This window comes from Neopsephotus bourkii, unplaced genomic scaffold (assembly GCF_033783945.1).
Source record: "Neopsephotus bourkii isolate Nb327-2 ecotype Australia unplaced genomic scaffold, CSIRO-AGI_Nbou_v1 NB_882, whole genome shotgun sequence".
Taxonomy (NCBI): Eukaryota; Metazoa; Chordata; class Aves; order Psittaciformes; family Psittacidae; genus Neopsephotus; species Neopsephotus bourkii.
This window is the reverse complement of record NW_026901376.1, coordinates 905,577-925,316: the sequence shown is the minus strand read 5'-3', so window position 1 is coordinate 925,316 and position 19,740 is coordinate 905,577. Positions and strand designations below refer to the sequence as shown.

At 45.4% G+C, this 19,740-nt stretch overlaps 1 protein-coding gene across 4 annotated transcripts in view; it reads right to left on the bottom strand.

Annotated features, from left to right (window-relative positions):
- Positions 1–2,277: 2,277 nt before the first annotated feature.
- TTYH3 (tweety family member 3) overlaps positions 2,278–19,740 on the bottom strand; it is a 79,143-nt gene continuing 61,680 nt past the window's right edge. The window contains exons 10-16 of one of the 4 annotated variants that reach the window (XR_009726061.1): positions 19,563–19,655; positions 18,659–18,795; positions 16,476–16,652; positions 15,461–15,536; positions 13,272–13,373; positions 4,525–7,868; positions 2,278–4,383 (exon numbers count right to left, since the gene is read on the bottom strand). Coding sequence is in view for 3 of the 4 variants with exons in the window: in XM_061356978.1 (XP_061212962.1) it covers positions 13,293–13,373; positions 15,461–15,536; positions 16,476–16,652; positions 18,659–18,795; positions 19,563–19,655 (564 nt within the window). In the remaining variant the exon portion in view is untranslated. Of the gene's footprint in view, positions 7,869–13,271; positions 13,374–15,460; positions 15,537–16,475; positions 16,653–18,658; positions 18,796–19,562; positions 19,656–19,740 lie in introns of all 4 variants that reach the window. The other 3 variants (XM_061356978.1, XM_061356979.1, XM_061356980.1) reach the window with 3 other exon arrangements.

Here is a 19,740-nt window from a genome sequence, read left to right as displayed (position 1 = left end):
CTTTGTCTTCATGCCATCAGATTCCCCTGACTGCTCGAGGCTCTTTGCACCAGAGAGCATGGTTAATCATCCCGGAGCAGGGATGGAGATGGAGAACATGGGCTCCTCCGTTAGATGGAAAAAAAGAGGGAAGGAAAATCTGTCAATCATTAGTGAAGGAAGGAAAACCGGTGTCTGTGGAGATTGTGGTGTCCCTGCCCATGGCAGGGGGTTGCAACTGGGTGATCTTAAGGTCCTTTCCAACCCAAGCCATTCAACGACTCCATGATTCATGAGGGTGAAAGGCAGAGCAGGAAGCCCTCTGTGGTTTACTGATGGGCAGGGCTCAAGAGCATGGGTGTGAGTTTCAGCTGTACAAATGCACAGAGCACTTAAAAATGCACAGCATTAACAGAGTTAAATCATTGCCTAGACCACTCCGGCCTTCCAAGGAAACAGGCCATACTTGTGCACACACAATCCCATGGCATCAGCAGCATCAAGGGTACCCCGGAGCCCAGCAGGATGTGGTCTTCTCTCAGCAGCCTTCAGACTAGCTCTGCCACTTAGTAGTGACATCCAGGGCCACCAGCGTGGTCCTTAAGGACACCATCACTGGGTAGTTTGGGAGCTTTCTGTTTTAATGGATCCAGAGCGATCAGCACTGCTGGAGCTATTTGCTGTCACCCAAATCTGCCCAGAGGCTTTTCCATGCCCACTCCCACCCCACAGTTGTTTCCTCTTCCCCCCAAAATACCCATGCTCATGTCCAAGGAGCTGCTCTGCTCCCCACAGCCTTTGTCCTAGAGCTCTACTTCAGGCACAGAGGCAGGAGATGCTGTTCGGTGATGGGGAGCTTCCCAAAGACACACAGCTGGTAAGAGATGGGCTGAGCACAGGGGTAAGAACAGCACAACGGAGGCAGGAGAGCAATCCCTTGATTTGACTGGTGTGATCAGGCAGAAACCAGATCAAGAGAAGGCAAGATTTACAGGCAGGTAGAGGCTTTAGTTCACTGCTTGACAGTGGTGGGGCAGAGTGGGCCTGCGATCAGAGAACAGTACAAATGAAGAACTAAAAAGAAACCCACGATAGCCTGGGGCAGAGAGGAGAAAGAGGAGCCCACGCTGAGCTGCACCAGCTCCCCTGCCTCCTACCAAAGGCACGTACGTACATCTCATCAGATGGAAGGGGGATGCTTTCGCCGGAGCTATAACTCCCATGGCATTCCATGATTCTATGATCCTCAGCCTCCCAGGCCCCCAGCACAGACCACTCAAGGGGGATACAATCCACAGTGTTTCTGAAGCATGATTAGTGCAGCTTCCCCCAGTGGACATGTCTGCATCGATCATTTCTCTTCAGAGGTTCTGCTGAAGCTGTCCAATTCCATTTTAACAGTCCAGGCTTCAAACTGGATTAGAAATCCCCAAGTCTGGGATTTCTAACAGAAACAAGATAAGGCTGAGACCTAGAAGCCAAGAAGAAAGCAGTCCTGCTAATACCCGTGCACACGCTTCATCTCACGGCGCAGGACTGACACTAATATTTGATTTTTATAGTAGGGATAGACATATATACATATATAAGCATATACTTTTATTCCTTCCACCATCTACTAGCTATTAGACTGCATGATTCTTTTATCATAGAATCACAGAATAGCTAGGGTTGGAAAGGACCTTAAGATCATCCAGTTCCAACCCCCCTGCCATGGGCAGGGACACCTCACACTAAACCACGGCACCCAAGGCTCTGTCCAACCTGGCATTGAACACTGCCAGGGATGGAGCATTCACAACCTCCCTGGGCAACCCATTCCAGTGCCTCACCACCCTCACAGTAAAGAATTTCCTCCATATATCCAATCTAAACTTCCCCTGTTTAAGTTTGAACCCATTACCCCTTGTCCTATCACTACAGTCCCTAAAGAAGAGTCCCTCCCCAGCATCCTATAGGCTCCCTTCAGGTACTGGAAGGCTGCTATGAGGTCTCCATGCAGCCTTCTCCAGGCTGAACAGCCTCAACTTTCTCAGCCTGTCTTCATAGGAGAGGTGCTCCAGCCCCTGATCATCCTCGTGGCCTTCTCTAGACTTGCTCCAACAGCTCCATGTCCTTCTTATGTTGAGGACACCAGAACTGCACACAGTGCTTCATGTGAGGTCTCGTCTTCCTGGCTCTGCTCCAGTATGTGAAAGGCAACAAAATTCAGGCAGGTTTATGAACAGAAAACATTCAGGATATAATAATCCATGAATAAAAAAGGAGAAAAAATAAGAGTCAATCAATAGGAACAGTGGTTTTAAATCGTTTATTTTTAAAACATGAAACCCAAGCTGAATAGAAACCACAGAAATTACATTTAGGTCTTGTTGTTTAGTATTTGCAAACCAAAAAGTTACAGTAAAAAATAGCTACATTACAATCAAGAGAACTACAGAATTCAAAGTAAAGATACAAAAAAGAAAATGGGCTCAATCCTCTTTAATCCTCACAATTTAAAAACGTTTTGGGTAAGTGCAGGAACACTTGAAAGGAACTAGCAGGTCCAAAGTCTTAAAAAAAATTATATATATTTATATATATTATATGTATATAAAGTGGTATGATATACAACCATTATGGTTAAGAAGAACAAACAGAAGAGTTACAAAAAGGCCAGGTACATGTTCACCAGTAGGTTTCTGTGCACAGTGTCCAAGAAAATAAACTTCCCTCTGAATGATGTGAATAGAACTCATGGGGCCTCCCGTTACCAAGGGACCTGAGGCACACGACGTGATGCTGGGCAGCTGGACCTGATGCAGAGGACAATGAAGGGAATGAAGCTTTTCTGGGACTTGAGGGGCCTCCTGGGTAGGGGCCCCTGGAGAAGTCTTGGTGTGAGATCAGAGGAGGAACAGGAAGGAAGGAGCTGGGAATTGCATAGTGAGGAGCAATGTGGTATCAAATATGCAGAGCACCTAAGAGCTTCATGCTACAGTTATCCTCTTTAGGAAAGGAGTGTTTTGAACTTTCTGGTTGTACATCAATTTATGTTCCACTTCGTTCATGCATGCAGCTGCAGGGGCTGGGTGAGCACCGGGGAGCTCCAGGCCACCAGTGACCCATCCCTTTTCTCTCCCAGCTGGGAAACACCATCAGGAGATCCCCCCCCGAAAGCACAGATCACTTGCTAGCCACCTAGGAACTGCTACCGAAACATCCCACACTTCCAGGCCTCCTGGGGAAGCCATCCCTAGCATGCACACAATAGTATCTAGAAAAGGGGAGCAGGCTGCGATGAAAGAAGCCACCTGGTTTTAAAGGTACAAATGAAGTCTGGTCAGGTCTGTTCTCTCAAGACCTCAAGATCTACTCCCTGGAGGGCTTTTCCCCTCCTACTCAGAGATACTCACTGCATTATACTAACACAGACTTGTTGAGCTGGGGAAGTCCTTGGCTTCTCCATGGTCCCCAGGTAGGAAGTACTTCAAAGCCAGCTCCTCTCCCTAGCTCCCACCTCATCTACTCCTGAATCATGTTGGGTGGCTACAAGCAACAAGCCAAGACACCTCTCTTCTTCAAAGGGCTCAGCACGGTATTTCAGTTGCTGCTGGAAGGAAAAGGTGGGACCAGCGGTGAAGCAAGGGTTTATCCACCCTCTCCTGTCTGCTATCACCCTGCAGCACCCAAAGCTCTTGTGAGCAATGGCTACGCAGCCCCCTGAGAAATGGGTTTACTCTCAGGAAGGCCGAACTTTTTCAGGTATTTTCAAGGAACAGCTCTGGAAATCCTAACTTAGGATCACTTAAAACCCCATGCACTGTGTCCCCATCAAAGCACTCAAATGAACACCCTTGCATCTTGGCTGAGATGACTGTACACGGAAAATTAACACCTATCAAATGGAGAAAACTGAAAAAGGACAGGAGGGGAAGGGAGCACTCCATCCTTCACATTTGGGTACATGGATGCACGCTAAAAACCTTAGCTTGAACCCTTTTATCAGCACATAAAATGAACTCAGTTTAATAATACATACAGGATACAAACACTACAGTTATATTCCCAAGACAGCACAAGAAATTCACAGCCAAGTCTTGATTCGATTTCCTTTACAATTACAATGCAGTCTTGAACACTGGACACGAGAGTCCAACATGCTATTTACATTTCACATTGTGGAGATGTTTGTGTGCTTGGAAGAGTTCTCAGTTGCCAAAGAAAGTGTCATTCACACATGATGATGCAGTGGAAATAAACCAAGCCAACCAGACAAGCCAATGGCCACATTTGTGCTTCTGAAAAAGTAACATGAAGTGTCTTCACCGATGGAGTCACCTTCAACCGGACAAGCTGCCTTCCACGTTGCAGTCAGTGAAGTGTCCAGAGGCCAATCTCATCTCCCCTGAATTCTGGACCCTTTTGATAGCAACCAGTAACATTAAGAGTAATATTCCAATAAGGTCAGCTGGGACACACCAAGTGATATGGCCTTGGCATTTTGTCACATTAAAAACAAGAGAGACACAATGGAAGAGAGAGGAGTCTCTACAGCTTTACCTCCTACAGCTTGAAGAGTTTGGACTCCCTCAACCATGAATGCCATCTAGAACAGATGAGTCTTCGCCAGATAGCACCTGCTGTTCACCCGAGAGGGAGGCACAGAGCCTGGGAGACCTTGGCTTTGGAAAGTCTGCTCCTCAGACAGAATGTGACCATATGGATGAGACTGACTGTGTCGCAGCCATAAGAATAGGCAAAGGCCATCTGTTCTTCAGCAGATCCGTTCAGACCAGCCCGCAGGAATGCCACACTGTTGCTCAAGGTTCCAGTGAAAACAAAACAAAAGAAGAAAAAATAAAAGTAGTAATAATAATAATAATAAACCAAAAAGAAACCCATTTGTCTGTGTTTCCTATCCAGCGCTCTGCACAGCATGCAGCGGGGCAGCAGAGTTCCAGGATGCTTTACAAAAGTGCAATATCCATGTCAAGTAAAGGAAGTGCTGGCTGGACAAAGGTACACAGCTCACACTGCAGTCACGTTATGCTGGCCTCTAGAGAGCAAAATGTTATTTCCGTAACATTCTTTCCAGTTATGTTTTGAAGTCACAGAGCACGTATCTCCACATCTGTGCCTTGCTGCAAGCCCCAGACTTCATCACAAGTTGTTCTGGGTTTTATGAGTGGCTATGCCAAACCTTGGAAGGAAGCAAGTCAAGGTGGTTGCTCCATTTGATGCTGCAAACACAAGGCATAGGCTCGCTCCCTTGCTAGCCCTGCTGGCACAGACAATACCAGTGTGGCAGTTTAGATCCAACCCAAAGTGCAGTCACACACATGTTCAGGATGCGTTCTGTATACAGAAAATTCAATATACAGAAGCACTTGTTTCTACAGGGTTCCCCACACCCTCCAGCCTTCAAAACGCTTGCCTTCAATGAGCAGGATAGGGCCACAGATTTTAGGGCAGCTCCCCTAGAACTGATAGTGCAAGTAGCGATCCGAGCACATCCTTGCAAGGAGGGATGATGGCAGAACAACTCAGTCTTGATAAGGATTATATGGCTCTTGCTTCTTTCTTCAAAGCAAGGGGAATGTTCAGCTCCCCTCACATAGCAGTTGTGCGCTTTGAGCCCTGCAGAGCTGACCACACCACATGCTCGCACACCAGCTCTTCTGGTAGGCTTTTAGACAGGGTGGAAATGGTGCTCATGAGCCACAGTGTCTCTCCATACCACTTGTGACTACATCTCCCTGCCCTTGTTATTTGATAATACAGAAGTATGTTTCAGTGTGAAGCCCATGGCTGAAAGGGCATACTCAGTCCTGAGCAAGAAAATCCTGTTTCCAGAGAGTTAGGGTGAAATTTTCTCCAAAACCTTCTATTCCTGTCTGCATGCTGGTACCTCTTTTCTGTTTCCCTCACTTCATTGCATGGTAACAGCTTTTGCAGTCTATTAGTGGCTTCTAAGTAAGAGTCTCAAAGCTTGCTCTTCCACAGAACTGGTACCATTCTACAGCAGAATCCATCATCCACATAGCTACCTGCTAGGAGCAATTCCTACTCACTGCAAGAAGGCAACTGACTTGAGTAAAGGCAGATTGGTAGATTCTGTGCCCCACAGAGCAAAAACATGGGGTAAACAGACACAGAGTCTGAACATCACTGAGGTGAAGACCAACTGCCTCTGCCAATGGCTCAACTCCAGTTTGAGGGACATTTCCCACTTTATTTCCTCTGCCATTTCTTTAATGTAATGCTCAGCAGCTACACTAAGAAGCCCATGCTCAGAGGTAAAAAGACAAAAAGGAACATCATAGCTACCTTACTGAAAGGGCAGTACTCCACAGCACCTCCCAAGAGGCAGTCTCCTCTTCCAGTAGGAAGCTGTCAGTGCCCTTTGGAGCCCTGCTCTTCAGTGGGAAGTACAGCACCAATGGAGAATGTTGCCCTCTTCCAGGCACCCCAACTGCCCCTTTGCAAGCCTCACGTCTAGGAAAAATGCCCTCCATGTGCCTTAATACGGTCAGATAGTGGTTAGCAACGTGCCTTGAGAAACAAAATGAAATGAAATAGAATAACATAACTTGTTCTGACAGTCACAATGTTCTCCAGATGTCATTCGGGTTTCTGACCCTGGAACACAGAAGATATACTGACAATGGCGTGACTTTGTTAGGACTGAGGCTCCGAAAACCTCCTTCAATGCCAGTTCAGCAACTCTGTGCTGTAAATCATGATTTTTAGTTGGGTTTTTTTCCTTAAGGAAATAGAAAGTCCAGCAGAGTTCACAGGTTACTCCTGCAGGGAGCGCTTGCATTTGCTATGAATCCATTGCTGCTTCTAGCCTCTCTTGCTTTTGCAAGCTGGCTGTCCCGTAAGATCTAGCATCAGAGAGCTGAGACTCTTCAGTGCAAAAATATTCCCCATAAAGTCTTACAGGTCTTTTCCTGGAAAAATTTGGCACCAAGAGGGTGGCTGGCTCCTGTTTGATCTGCGTGTCGGCCTCAGAAAGGCAGCACCCAGAATGCTATCTGCAAATACCTGGGCTTCCCTGATGGAGCAGAGAGGTCAGGTTCAGAGCAATGGACAGGGTAGTTCACTGGTGCTGGGACCCCTTGCTCCTCCTCAAGAATTCACAAGCCAGATACAGTGGGAATGAAAAAGGCATTTTCTTAATGTTTCTTTTTAAAGTTAACCAGGGCAGAGGACTGGGTTGCTCTAGAATAGCCCCAGACTCCCAAATAACAGTGGATATGCAGTAACACCATAAGGCAGGAGTTTCCCTCCTCCCTCACACAGGGTACTAGACCAAGGACTCCCACCACAATGCTGCATTGTGCATTGACTCAGCATTCCCTCGCTGTACGCTAGTCATAGGCTTCTTCAGTGTATGACAGACTGCTGATGCTACTGCAGAAGTGAAGATCACGACCATCTTTCATTGAGCCCCTCTGGGGAACAGAAGGGGAGCAAAATAAAGGGGGAACAGAAGATATTCACCAACTCTTTCAGATAGGCTACTCTAATCAGTGGTGGACCCAGTTTCTTGCCTGGGTGCTCTCAGTGGCTTGCCTGCATGTGCTTGCTCTCTCACACATCAGGCAGGTACAACAAGGTGAAAGCTTAAATTCAAAAGGAGCTTCCACTCCAGTGGACAGGTACCAGGTTGGAGGGGTGGTCTGGACTGGAGAGACAGGAGGAGCTGCACTGGATTTTGGGCAGAACAGCTGGTTTGTTCTACGAGGACAGCACAGGGGCACAGCAGTTGGCACATTGTTTAGTCTGACTGCACGTGTGGGTTTTGTTTTTGCTTTTGCTTTTTCATTTTAATGCACACTGCCAGCATCTGGACGAGGTTGGTTGGTGGCGAGGTATTTGGCTCTCATGCTGGAGGTGTACTGGAGGAAGACAAGACAAAAAGAAACAAAATAGAACAGAAAAGTAAGTCAGAATGACTAATGTAAGCACAGAACCACAGATTAGGACCACCTCCCTGCATTAAAAGGTCTGTATTTACAGCAAGCATACCAAGGAGCTGCTGGCTCAGTTTTACAAGGAAAGTTTCACAAGTCCACTCTGAGTAACACACCGTCAGCCTGCTGCAAGGATGCTGGCTAGGTCAGAGCAGATGGGCTTGTTTTACCCAAGCTCTCTACACAGAAGGAAATCCAATAGCTATTGAGTTGAAATATGCCATACTTTGCTAGGGAGAAGAGAGGGAAATGGAAATGATGCAGATGTAAAAACCCACCTCAAACCCTCATCCTCTCTTAATCATGTTCTTGCTTTCAACCATGCCACAAAAGGAGGTTGAAAAGAAACTGAGTGTGCAACTGCCTTTCCACATTGCATTTTATAGCAATGAGGTCATCAGAAGACCACAGATGGGCAGTTTGAAAGAAAAGTGTGGAAGAATGAATCTCCGACCAATTTACGCCCAAGAAAGAACAGACCCTGCCAGGCTGGAAACAGGCTGCCATCAAACAAGATGATATCAGCTAACAGTCATCAGATGGGTAATAATCCATTGTGACTTGGGATCCAACCTGCATACCATTCAGTGAGGGACATGACTACAGACTGGGAGTGAGAAGAGAAAGCCAGAAAGATGAAAGGTTGATTTGTTTGGGGGGTATAAGGGGTGTTTTATTCTTATTTTCATTTTTATTCTAAGGAAAGTAATCCAAAAGAGCTCCCAGAGCTCCTGAGGTAACGTATGTCATTCAGCTCTGAATAATGAGCTAAAAAAGGCATGTAAATACCACCCAGCAGTAAGAACAAAAGACTTTGCCTCTTTATGCCAGTGTGTTCAGTGCCTTCATCGTGACCACATTACTGCTTCTGGGATTCTGCTACCATGATACTAATAACCAAGCAATGAGGACAGATATTTTATTCCTCTTTTTATACCCAGTGGAGCTTGAATAATTCTACAATGCCCACATCTTACTTCCCAAGAGTGCCTTCAGCATCCTGACTTTTTATCACCTTTAAAACTGAAGCACATAAAATAGCCGGTTAAGTGGGTAAAGAGACAACTGAAAGGCAGTTCCACACCAGGAGTTATGATTTATCTTGCCCATTGGGAAAGAACATTATGAGGCATCTTTAAGCTCTCAAAAGCTCAGCGGTCCAAAGGCATTTTCAGAGTATTAACAGTATTTTATCAGTTTCCTTTCAAAGACTGACCCAGGCTGAATCTCTGCACAATAGAAGAGAGAAACTGCTCCTTTGGCAGAGCTGACCCCATCAGCATAAGATGAAGACACCTGCGGCTCTATTTGCACATTCATCTTTCAGCGTCTTCCATAATTGGAAAAACTTTCTGCAGAACAGAGATCTTAATATAAAACTCTGGCCCAGAAATGGCATCTATATTTAGAAGACAAAGGGTACATCTGTTCTTTCTGGGTTTAAGATGTAATTTTTTGTCAGCGAGAAGGCAAAAAGGTAGAAAATTCCAAGCTGAGCCAGTTTAAGGACTATATATGCTGTACAGTTTTATTAAATGTGATTTCTGGTTCAGAAATAAAGGTAAGGCCGTTATTAAAACATATGAGACTAACCCAACAGGCTCAGAGAGCCTTAGAAGTCAAGGAACTTTCTCACAGAACAAGTAAGGCATGTTTCAGGTAGTGCAGTGCTGAAATTACCAGCCAAACATCATGCTAAGAGGGTCTTGGAAAGAAAAATGAGTTAGCTCATTTTCCATTAGTATTCTCTATGGTGACATGGGATAGGAGATGAGGATGAACAGAGGATTCCAGGTGCTAAGGTTTTGGAAAAAGCATTTAGGAAAAAAAATAAATCTCAGATCATGGAAGGTGATCATGCATCTTCCTGGACAAATCACATAGGCTCAGCACACAACATGCAACATCCAACTTTCTTTAGAGCATTAAAATCAATAAGGGTCACTTGAGGAACTGCATTTCAAGGATGTACAAAGCACACCCCTCGTGGAGGAAGGAGCTGTAAAGAGTTCACTCCTTCCTCCACCAAGAAAACAGCCCACAGTTCTTCAAGTGTCACTAACACAAAGTAACCAGGAACATGAGATTCAGACAGTCAAGCAGAGGGCATTTTACATTCAAACCTACCTGCAATCCACCACAAGGAACAAATCAAGACTCAGAGTAGTCAGAGTTAGGGCTGATGTTCTCTCCTTAACTCAGGATTTTTGCTCCTTTGTACCTTTTCCCATTACCATTTGAACCAGTTACTCCTTCAGTTAAAGTGTATTTTTAATGACCATGGTAAGTACCATTGAAACCTGGGAGCAGAGAGCTAACACTTCACTGGCCACCTCTCACAACCAGCACAGCTCTATCAGCATGCACTGGATCTTCAGCCACCACATTAGACCCCATGTATGAGTGCTCTGCTCCACATGCTGTTGACAGTAGCTCCTCATCCAAGTCCTTCAGTGCTTCCTCTCCTGGGAAGCAGAGGAAAAATGCTGTGGAATACACAGATTCCAACATCTGGACAGAGCAGCAGATGAAGATGTATCAGCAGACACTTGCCAGTCCACTGATACCAAACTATATTACTGGTAGTTTAAATAAGTCTTTAGCTCCTTTATAAAGTAATTCTAAAGACTTACAGCCTGAGCACAGTTCAGAGCTAAGGAGGCCATTGACTCTACTCTGAGGCAACCTGGATACAGTGCCTGATACAGATGTAAGGTGTATAGTTGCATTTAGTTTCCTTTAAAGAGGAGCTTTCATAGAAGGTTAAAGAACATACACAATGCAGTCATTCTTCCAGTACTCTTGCTGGAAGTACCCACGTGCCTATACACCCTCATTGACCCTTTCAAAAACAGCACAGAGGACAAGTTTCAACCCATAGCTTCACCACACTGCCAGCTACCTTAAAAAGCACACCTAAAAAGGCTTCTTGTTACCATTTCTGCTGGTGGCTTGTGCTATTCAACACAGCACACCTCCCAGCCACTTACCAGTCAGCTAGGACAAACACAGCTGATTGCACACAGCTTTATTTTTGCATTACTCCAAAGAAAAACAGTCCCTCCTTCACATTCAGCCTTGTTGAGGGTATAAACTTTCATAGGTATGGGTTGCCATCACACACTAGTTGGGTACTTAACACATGCAGCCTGTGTACAAAGGAATCTTTAGTTGCAAATAAAATTAATGGGTATAATCAGTTAATTTTAGAGATCATAAATTCTACCAACTCCTGTGACCTGTGCAGCCCATGAGTACTTCACAGCTAAGTAAGCTATGCTGGAAGGTCACCATATGAAACCACGACTGAGAGTATAAACCATTTACTATTTGTGGTTAAAAAACCCACACATACTCTCTTCAGCTACCCTGACTTTGATTTCCTGCCAGAGCTATTCAGGTAATTCAATAAAGACCAAAGCTTCTGGATTCAAGTTCTTAAAAGTTGATCTACCCCTTAAATAGAGCACAGTAAACACAGAGGGTTTGGTGTACCCATACCCATACCATGTATGGGAGGTACAAGATGCAGGGAAACAGGCGATTCCAGCCAGCGGGTTCTGAATTCAAAGGGACTGAAGTTTTCCAAGTTAAAAAGAACAGAGCTTCTGTTTGCTTTGTTTGTTTTTAAAGTCTTGGAAAGAATGCAATGCTTTTTTCTTAGCCCTGCAGACAGCCACATTAAAGTCTGGGTGTGACCTTAGATAAATAGAAGACAGTGCAGAATGAGATCAGGTTATGTTTCAGCCCAGAGGAGATTTAGAGTCTAGAATGAGGACACTAGAATGCTCCCCACTCCAAGCAATCCTTTATTTCATGGAATAGACCATCTAGCATCACTACAATACCACCTGCAGGAACCAAAAAGCAGAAAACACCACCATGAGCTGATGCCCAAGAGCAGTCTTTGCAAGACTTAAGACTGAAGGAAGTTGTGACCCTTTCAAGGGTTGCTAGCACCATGCTTCAGGACAAGTTTGTTTGCATTCATGCACCATGGCAGAGGGCATCAGGACACCCTTCCCAGCATGTCACAAGGCAGGCAGACAAACAGCAAGAGGCAGCAAGAATGCAGACCAAGCAGCAACATGATGGAAAGCAATCCAGTGTAAGGCTGACAGAAGTCCCACCAGGAATGGCAGAAAGGAAGGAACAGCAGCTTCATGGACACGTATTTCCAGGAACAGAATGTAAGATACGGGTCACTGATTGCATGAGCCAAAAGCAATTCTGTTCCAGCTGGAACCAACACCTTCCAGTTACTGTGTGACTGCAGCTCCCTTGAAGAAGCACTGTCCTTCATGCCAGGTAAGTTGCCTGGTAGCTCTAATTACACCCTGTATTCAACCACGCTCAAAAACTACAAAGCCTAATGCAGACCCGTCTACTCTTTCTGTAGGCACGTGGCTTTGTCATGGATGACTGCAAGGGAGGAAACACTGGCTATCTTGGACAACATCAGCAACTACAGCCCATTAGGAATTCAGACAGTGAAATAGTACTAGGAGGGCCCTGTTCACAGAGCCTGTGGGACATGGATGGGATGATATGGACACACAGAGAACAAAAAACAGTAAAAAGTTTCGAAACAGAATGAAACAGATCTTAGTGCTTGTGTCTGGAGCCTTAGAGAAGCTCTTTTTTAAACTTGCTCCTTTCTAACTTTAAATGCAAGGATAAAAGGAGAAGCTGCACACAGATCTAACAGGCAATGAAGTAATTCTTCAGGACAGGCCACCATTACCAACTAGGATCTTTTAGCTAAAAACCCTACTGAGAGGCTAAAAGCTTGTGGCACGTACCTGTTTCAGGCACACGCTGTTATGACCAATCAAGACAAAACAGAATGCAGTGGGGCTCAAGGGAAGACACAAGCTGAATTAAGAAAACCAGTCCCAAATGAAAATCTACTATAATGGTTTTCTACTAGAAAATGACTTCTTATGATGGGAGAACTTCTGTTCTGCATCTGAAGTGCAAGGTTAGTTCTACATTTGCGTAGCACTCCCTATTAAGCGTTCAAGCTGTTCTTGAGTGTGGACTCTTGAGTTCAAGCGGCTGTGAGTTAGCTATTATGAGGCATGGGTGCCTGTAACACTCACAACGTGCACTAGAAGCCTTCCCAACATTGATACTGCTCCTTGAGTCTGCACCAGAGCAAAAACTGGTTTTAATTTTCACCCTTGGCAGGAGGGAATGGGGTGGGAGGTGCAGAGGGAAGGAATGTGAAGAAATAAAAGGCACTGGTCCGGGATAAACAGTGCAGGGATGAAGGGAGTGGTTGGGAGTGGAGTAGGGGTTGAGCAAGAAGGACCTTTTTTCCAGTACCTGTTCCATTTGCGGGCGCTGTTACCAGTATGTCCGTGCACTGTCCGAGGGCTTAAGCTGCCAGCTCATATGGCTGCTACTGTCCATGGCAGCCAAATACAACTGTGATGACGCAAGAAAGAGAGAAAAAGAGAGTGCAGCCTCAACGTGCATGAAAAACACAGTGCAAGCAAGTGAAACGCTGTGGTGAGTGTCAGCGACAAGGTGGGCTCTACAACCCTAAGGGAATAGCCCTATGGCAAGAAGGAGAAAACAGAAGGAATGAGAGAAGGGAAAAAACCAAACCAAACAAACAAAAAGCCAGGAGAAAGTAACGGACAAACAATGCAGCAGGATCATAACATCTTAGTTTTCACCATCTGTTCACAGAAAGCTAAATGGAATACAGCAGCTCTTTCCACACACTGGACATAACGTATCCGGATGGTTATCCCCCTTCTCCTCCCTCTCAAAAAGAGGCAGGGACACGTGCACTGGTATTCCCTTTTCATCTCACTCTTCCCACAGACGGTTTGCTATGAAAAGCTACAATTTCTTCTGCCTCGGTATGGTCTCAGCCACCTGCTATAGAGAGCTGCAAATACAAAGATCCCAGAAATGCCCCCTTCCCTGCTGCCACGAGAGCAAGGCAGTATTTTTCTTCTCCCCACTGCCTGTCTACTACATCGCTGCAGAAAACACATTAATCCTTTAGGTACCTCCTTGCCTTATCTCGGGAGAGCTTCTCTTGTCTATAGGTGCAGCACTGCACTCTCCTCCTCCCCCAGCTCCCGCACTTGCCTATAGCCCATATTGTTGGCTGCCAAGTCTCATCTTTATCTACTCTCAGAAACCAGCCTAAGGCACCAGGACTCAAATCCCCCCTCAAAGTATTAACAGAAACAGTCACTGAAGAACCAAGGAACTTGCGTAACTAAAGCCCCTGTGGAAAAGAGTGCTTTCTCTGAAGCAGAAGAGCTCTAGGGTAAGGTCTACAAACATTGAATGAACATATGCCTTGGCAGTACCAGAGGGGCAGTGCCCTTCCTACAACAGGGAACACCAGCAGTAAAGTATTTGCCACACTGCACTGTGTGTGCAGCATATTGGCTCTTCTCCTGAGGACCATCTCGCTGCTGAAAGCAGGTAAGAGAGTTTGTGATCAGAGTACCACCAGGGATCAGGAGAAATGCTTTGTGCAGGTTGAAAGAGGTCTTGCCAAGCACAGAAACAGTATCAACTCTCCACTTTTCACTTTCTCTTACAGCAAGATGAAGTGGTCCTTTTGGAGTGAAAACATGAATGTGATGTCCTCTTTTCCACCACAATTCCTACTCCCTCCTCCTTCAACTTCCTCTTCCTCCCCTTCCCATGAATTTGAACCATGCACCACAGAGTGTGTGTTCTTTACGTATACCTGGAGACTGGTTGATTATTAAGCATGCTACTACTCATCCTCTGTAATCACACCAAGTCAGTGAGCACTGCGATGGCATGTTCTCCAAGTAAGGCTTGCAGGATCCCGTGAAGGAGGGCAAGATTCATCTAGTGTTTACACAGACATGAAGGCAAGCCCATGCTTTATCCAGCTTACAGAAATGGCTTTCAGGCCACTCCAAATACCAAAACCTTCCATGAAAGTTTCTTTTTTTTTCCTTTATAGGAAATTAAATACAAAAAAAATAGATTCCAAAGAAAGTAAAACAGTTGTGAAAGAAAGGTTTAAAAAAAACCAAAAATCTCAACAAAAAGAAAAATAATACAGGTTTCATCCTATCATCTCTTTAGGGCAGATTAAGGAGAGAGGTTCAGCGATAACTCTGCATTTACTGTTTTACCAAGCTTCTTTTAAACTTGAGGAACCAATGCCACAGATAGCAAGTACACTGCATGCAAGTGAATCATCCTGCTGAAGTCACCCACCAGGATATACTCATGCAAACTTCAGTGGTGGTAGGACTGGGCCCATAGGATTACCAGCGTTAACAGATTCCAATTGTATTCTTTTTATGTGCAATGTCCAAAGTAGCACAGCAGGGTTTTGTTCTCCATGGCAGGTGAGACACGGCTCGTCTACTCAAACTGCTGCCATTTATGGGCCAGATCCTGTGTTTTGCTGCACAATCAGCTCCCTTGAGAGTATACAGGAGTGGTAAACGTGTGTTCCCCAAAGTCGCTGAAGCAGAGAGGAGCAGTAAAGAGAGACTTACTGAGGGAGGTGGGGACTCCCGGCCAATGAGCGGGGTATTCTCGCAACGGGGGTTCTGGAAATTTGCATTCTGGCTCCTAGGAAAGGAAGACACACATGGTAACAGGGGGCATGTGCCATGCTTTGCTGGGGAAGGTCTCTGACAGTGCCATGGGACAGAGCATACACACCCCCAGAACTACCGTATCAGGTCAGTCTCTCTCAAAGCTTTTCCTACAGGGCAGGTGGATCCCCCCTTTTCCAGGCAAGGGCATAAAGCTAGGTGTTATTTCCCTCAGATTAAGCACTTCTCTTACTCAGAAGGGCCCACACTGAATCGTGTCAAGTGATTTAAAAATAGATCCACAGGAAAATCTGCCTCCTTACAGCGTCAGAACTGCCAAGCTGCAGAAATGAGATAAAATGAGGACAAAGTCTAAAGGGAAGAACCAAATGATGTGCCAGCCCAAAAAAAAAGATGGGTCCTGAAGTTAGTCCAAGTGTGATCAGGGGTAGGCACTTCTGGAGAAAGCTCTGTAAGATCCCACCTGGACTAGGTAGCTCCAGACTGTAACAGATGTCAGAGCTGACTGCAAATATGGTGGAAGGACAGAGCCTGAAGGCTTTGTCTTGGCTCTTAGTCTCTAAGGAGGCTTAAAATCTTGCCTCTAAGGAGGCAAGACTGTTCTGTCTGAAGAATTAACTCTTCTGGTGATCAGAATAATTTTGTTATAAGGAGCCCAGACAATACTTTCCTACTTCTTTTCTCTAGACAGATTCCTAAATCCTGCAGGACAAAGCTGTTCACAGTTTGGAGCATGCTAATACAGCTCTTTCTCTACTGCAGCACTTCTAAGCTATTCCCTTCTCCCAGTAGATACCAACAAGAAGATATGTCTTTTGACACTTGGGACAAAAACCTTCATCACTTCCTACTGCTTGGCCAAAAGTGTGTGCCTTGAGTGCTTGCAACAATAGAAATGAGAGTGAAGCAACCTGGACAAGCCGCAGTACAGCCTTCTTGTCGAGATACTCACATGTACTCTGTGACAGGAGCATTGCTGACTGTGTGTGCTGCTGCTGGAATGCTGGTCTCACTGCCATAACTACTCCCACAGCTATAGAGGCTGGGCATGTGCACTCTGTAAAGATTATCGTGTGTTTGTCTACTCCCTTGAGCAGCTGATTCTTCTTCCCCATCATCATCTGAGCTTCTGCAAGAAGGAGAAAAAGTTCCTAGAACCCTACAATTACCCCACATGTGAGGTTTGCAGGAAACCATGGTAATCCTAGGAACCTCCCAACCATCTTCCACACCTCCACATTCATACCCATTTGGGATGCCTCAGGGTGGCAGTGTCAAACACAGCCTACACCAGAGTGACTCAGACCTCCCACAGACACCATCTGGACTTTTACACTGCATGAGCCCCTACAGTCACCCTACGGTCTTCTCCCAAGGCTTGGCAGACCGCAGAGTTCTGCAACTGCCCAGTCATGCAGCCAAAGGATGGACACAGATCCTGAAACACACAGCACTGAACAAAACAAAACAGAGACAGCGGGGAGGTAGTGCCAAGCATCCCACAGAAAGCATCCTCCAAAACAACAATCCGTGTCCTTCTGTTTCTTGTAGCCATGTCCAAAGAGCTTTTAAGGATAAGCCTCTGTAGACTCCTCTGAACTCCCATTCTGGTTATGAGTCTGCTTCAGCTTCTAGCACAATCTCAGAAGTCTTCAGAGAGACTAAACTGCAACATTCATGTCTAAAGCCTTTATTCTCTCAAAAGTGACAGAATTTTAAACCAATTTTAACGCAGAGCAGAGCTGTTTGCCAACTGGTTCCTTTCCTCCTTCCCATATTAATCTTTTGTCCCTCCTACATAATATATGCTGCTATTTTATCTCCCTATAGGATGAAGCACCAAGGTTTGAAATACACTTTAGTGATGGTTAACAAAGCTAGTAAAGGGTTCTGTAGGAAGCACTGTTGCTGGGAGAGACAGCATGGACATCACCAAACATCACCCAAACATCACCCACAGCTCCTGTACCACAAGGTGGCACTGAAGATTTATTTAGGGAATTGCAGCCTGGAGAGGCTCTTACAGGCAATAAAGGATGACATCCTCCACTTCCCAGAGGGAGGTAGAGGAAGCAGTGATGCTGGAGGGAATGCAAGAGGGAATCCTTCAGTTCACAGCAGCAGTCAGAGCCTGCTGGGGTTGGCAGGGCAGGCAGCAGCCCACATGGAATGCAGCACAAGAGAGATACCACTGTGTAAACCTTTCTCCTTAAACAGACAACCATTATCTTCTTGGTAATGTCTCTGCAGCTGCATGTGGAAGAGGTAAGGAAACCAGCCATTTTCTCAAGTGCTACTCTAACGCACTTCCCAAGGCTTTCTCTGGGCACTGCAGGCCTGGCGGGCTCTGGCTTCCTGCTATTGTTCAGGATGTTCCATTTTATTTTGATCTTTGAACCTTGAGCCTGGGTTTAGACCACAAAAATTGTGTTTCAGGACCACAGAAGAGAGTTTGCTGCACAGACTGCTGCTCTTCTGCAAGAACAGAAAACTCAAAGCTATTTTAATAGCTGCATGTGATGGCAGCAGCCAGTCAGCGAAGCAAAGGTTTGCTCAACACCTCCTGATCAGCCTGAACCATTAATACTAATTCCCAACAACTCTGCTGCTAGATGATTGCCACCAACTTGCAAGTATTTCATCTGTCCATGTTACTGCCACCAAGACAGTTCTGGTTTCTATTAGCTATGCAAGTCAGTCACCTCAGTATAAGCAAATCCAAAAAGGCAAGTGTGAACTGCTTCTCATTCCAATTCTCTTCCCCATACTAGAATAAATGCCTCAAAGCAATGCAAGAGAACAGGCATTTTACAGAGATGGCACGTAGTTCAAGCATTACCTCCCTCTATAGCTATAATCATTAATCTCTGTCTTGACTTACAGTCCTACAGTGTACTAAGTACTTTGCACACATAGTATTCCAGTGCAATAAGGTTCAGATGTAAGTACTAACCACAGCCAGAACAAAAGCCAACATTTTTTTTGTGTGTTGGACCTGTGCTTATAAAGCCTCATCCCTCACACTCCTGGGATCATATGGGAAAGAGCTCCATATGCTCACGGGCACAAGTCCAATAGCCAGTCTTCATTAGAAAAGAGCTCTACAATGCTACAGGATTCAAACCCTCTCTATACCTCTTTTGCTGCCAAGTGTGTGGGACGCTGCACACAATGGAACTGAACATGAGGGCTGTGACAAAGGAGAAGAGAACCAGGTAGATGAGGCCTTCCACTCCATCATAGCAAAAGCCCGTCAAAGCCTGGACGTAATCCTGGAGAGAGAAATGAGCAGAGTTTCCTGATCATTAGAGAGTTAACATTGAGCTCTAATTCAAAAGCCCTTCCCTTGGACTGCAGTCTCTGAAACAACTTAAGACATTGTAGTTTCTTTTCCAGAGCATATTTCTGGTTTAATTTCAGGGACCTCAAGTGTTTTTCATAACTGATGTAACCCTTATTTCCTCTCAAAAAGCACATCTCAGATTTAGATATGGAAATATTTTCAACCCCACATAGTAAGAATGAGGAGGGAAAAAAAATGGGGAGTGATGGGGGGGGCATGGTAGAAAAGAAAGCAAAGGCTCACTTAAGATAACACATTTTTCTTTAAGCACCTCAGCTCCCTCACTACGTCCTGTGGCCCAGGAACACATCACAGACTATCCGCTTATATGTTTCCAGCAATTCAGCTAGGGCAACAGTTAGTCCATGCTATACTGCAGCTTTAAGGCATTCCACCCCATGGGAAAGTCAATAAGCCATATGCTATGGAAAAAATCCCATCTGAGAGCCCTGAAACCTTAGTGCTGCAGCTTGTAGATGTATAAAGGCGTGTTATCTAGTTTCCTATGTTGATTTTTAAACAGAAAGCTAACTTGATCCAAATGCCCATTCTCCTTTCTGCTGGAATCAAACAGTAAAAGCTGTTGCAAACTGTTCTGGCACAGCAGAGATTTGAAACACCAAAATAATCAGTACACTACAGGCTCTTCATCCCCTTTGTTCTTTCTTAGCTCAAGCCCAGTTACTGAGTACTCACCAAATGCAGACTCCGGCAGTCTACTAAAGCTGTCAGTTGCTGCAAGTTGATCTCTGTTGAATTTAAAACCTCCTGGATCCGAGTAAGATACTCCTGTAAGCAACAAGCTAGCAATTACTACATGAAATCACTTAGCAGGAGCTGATGTTAGGCTTTGTACAAGGGTAAGGGAAGGCAG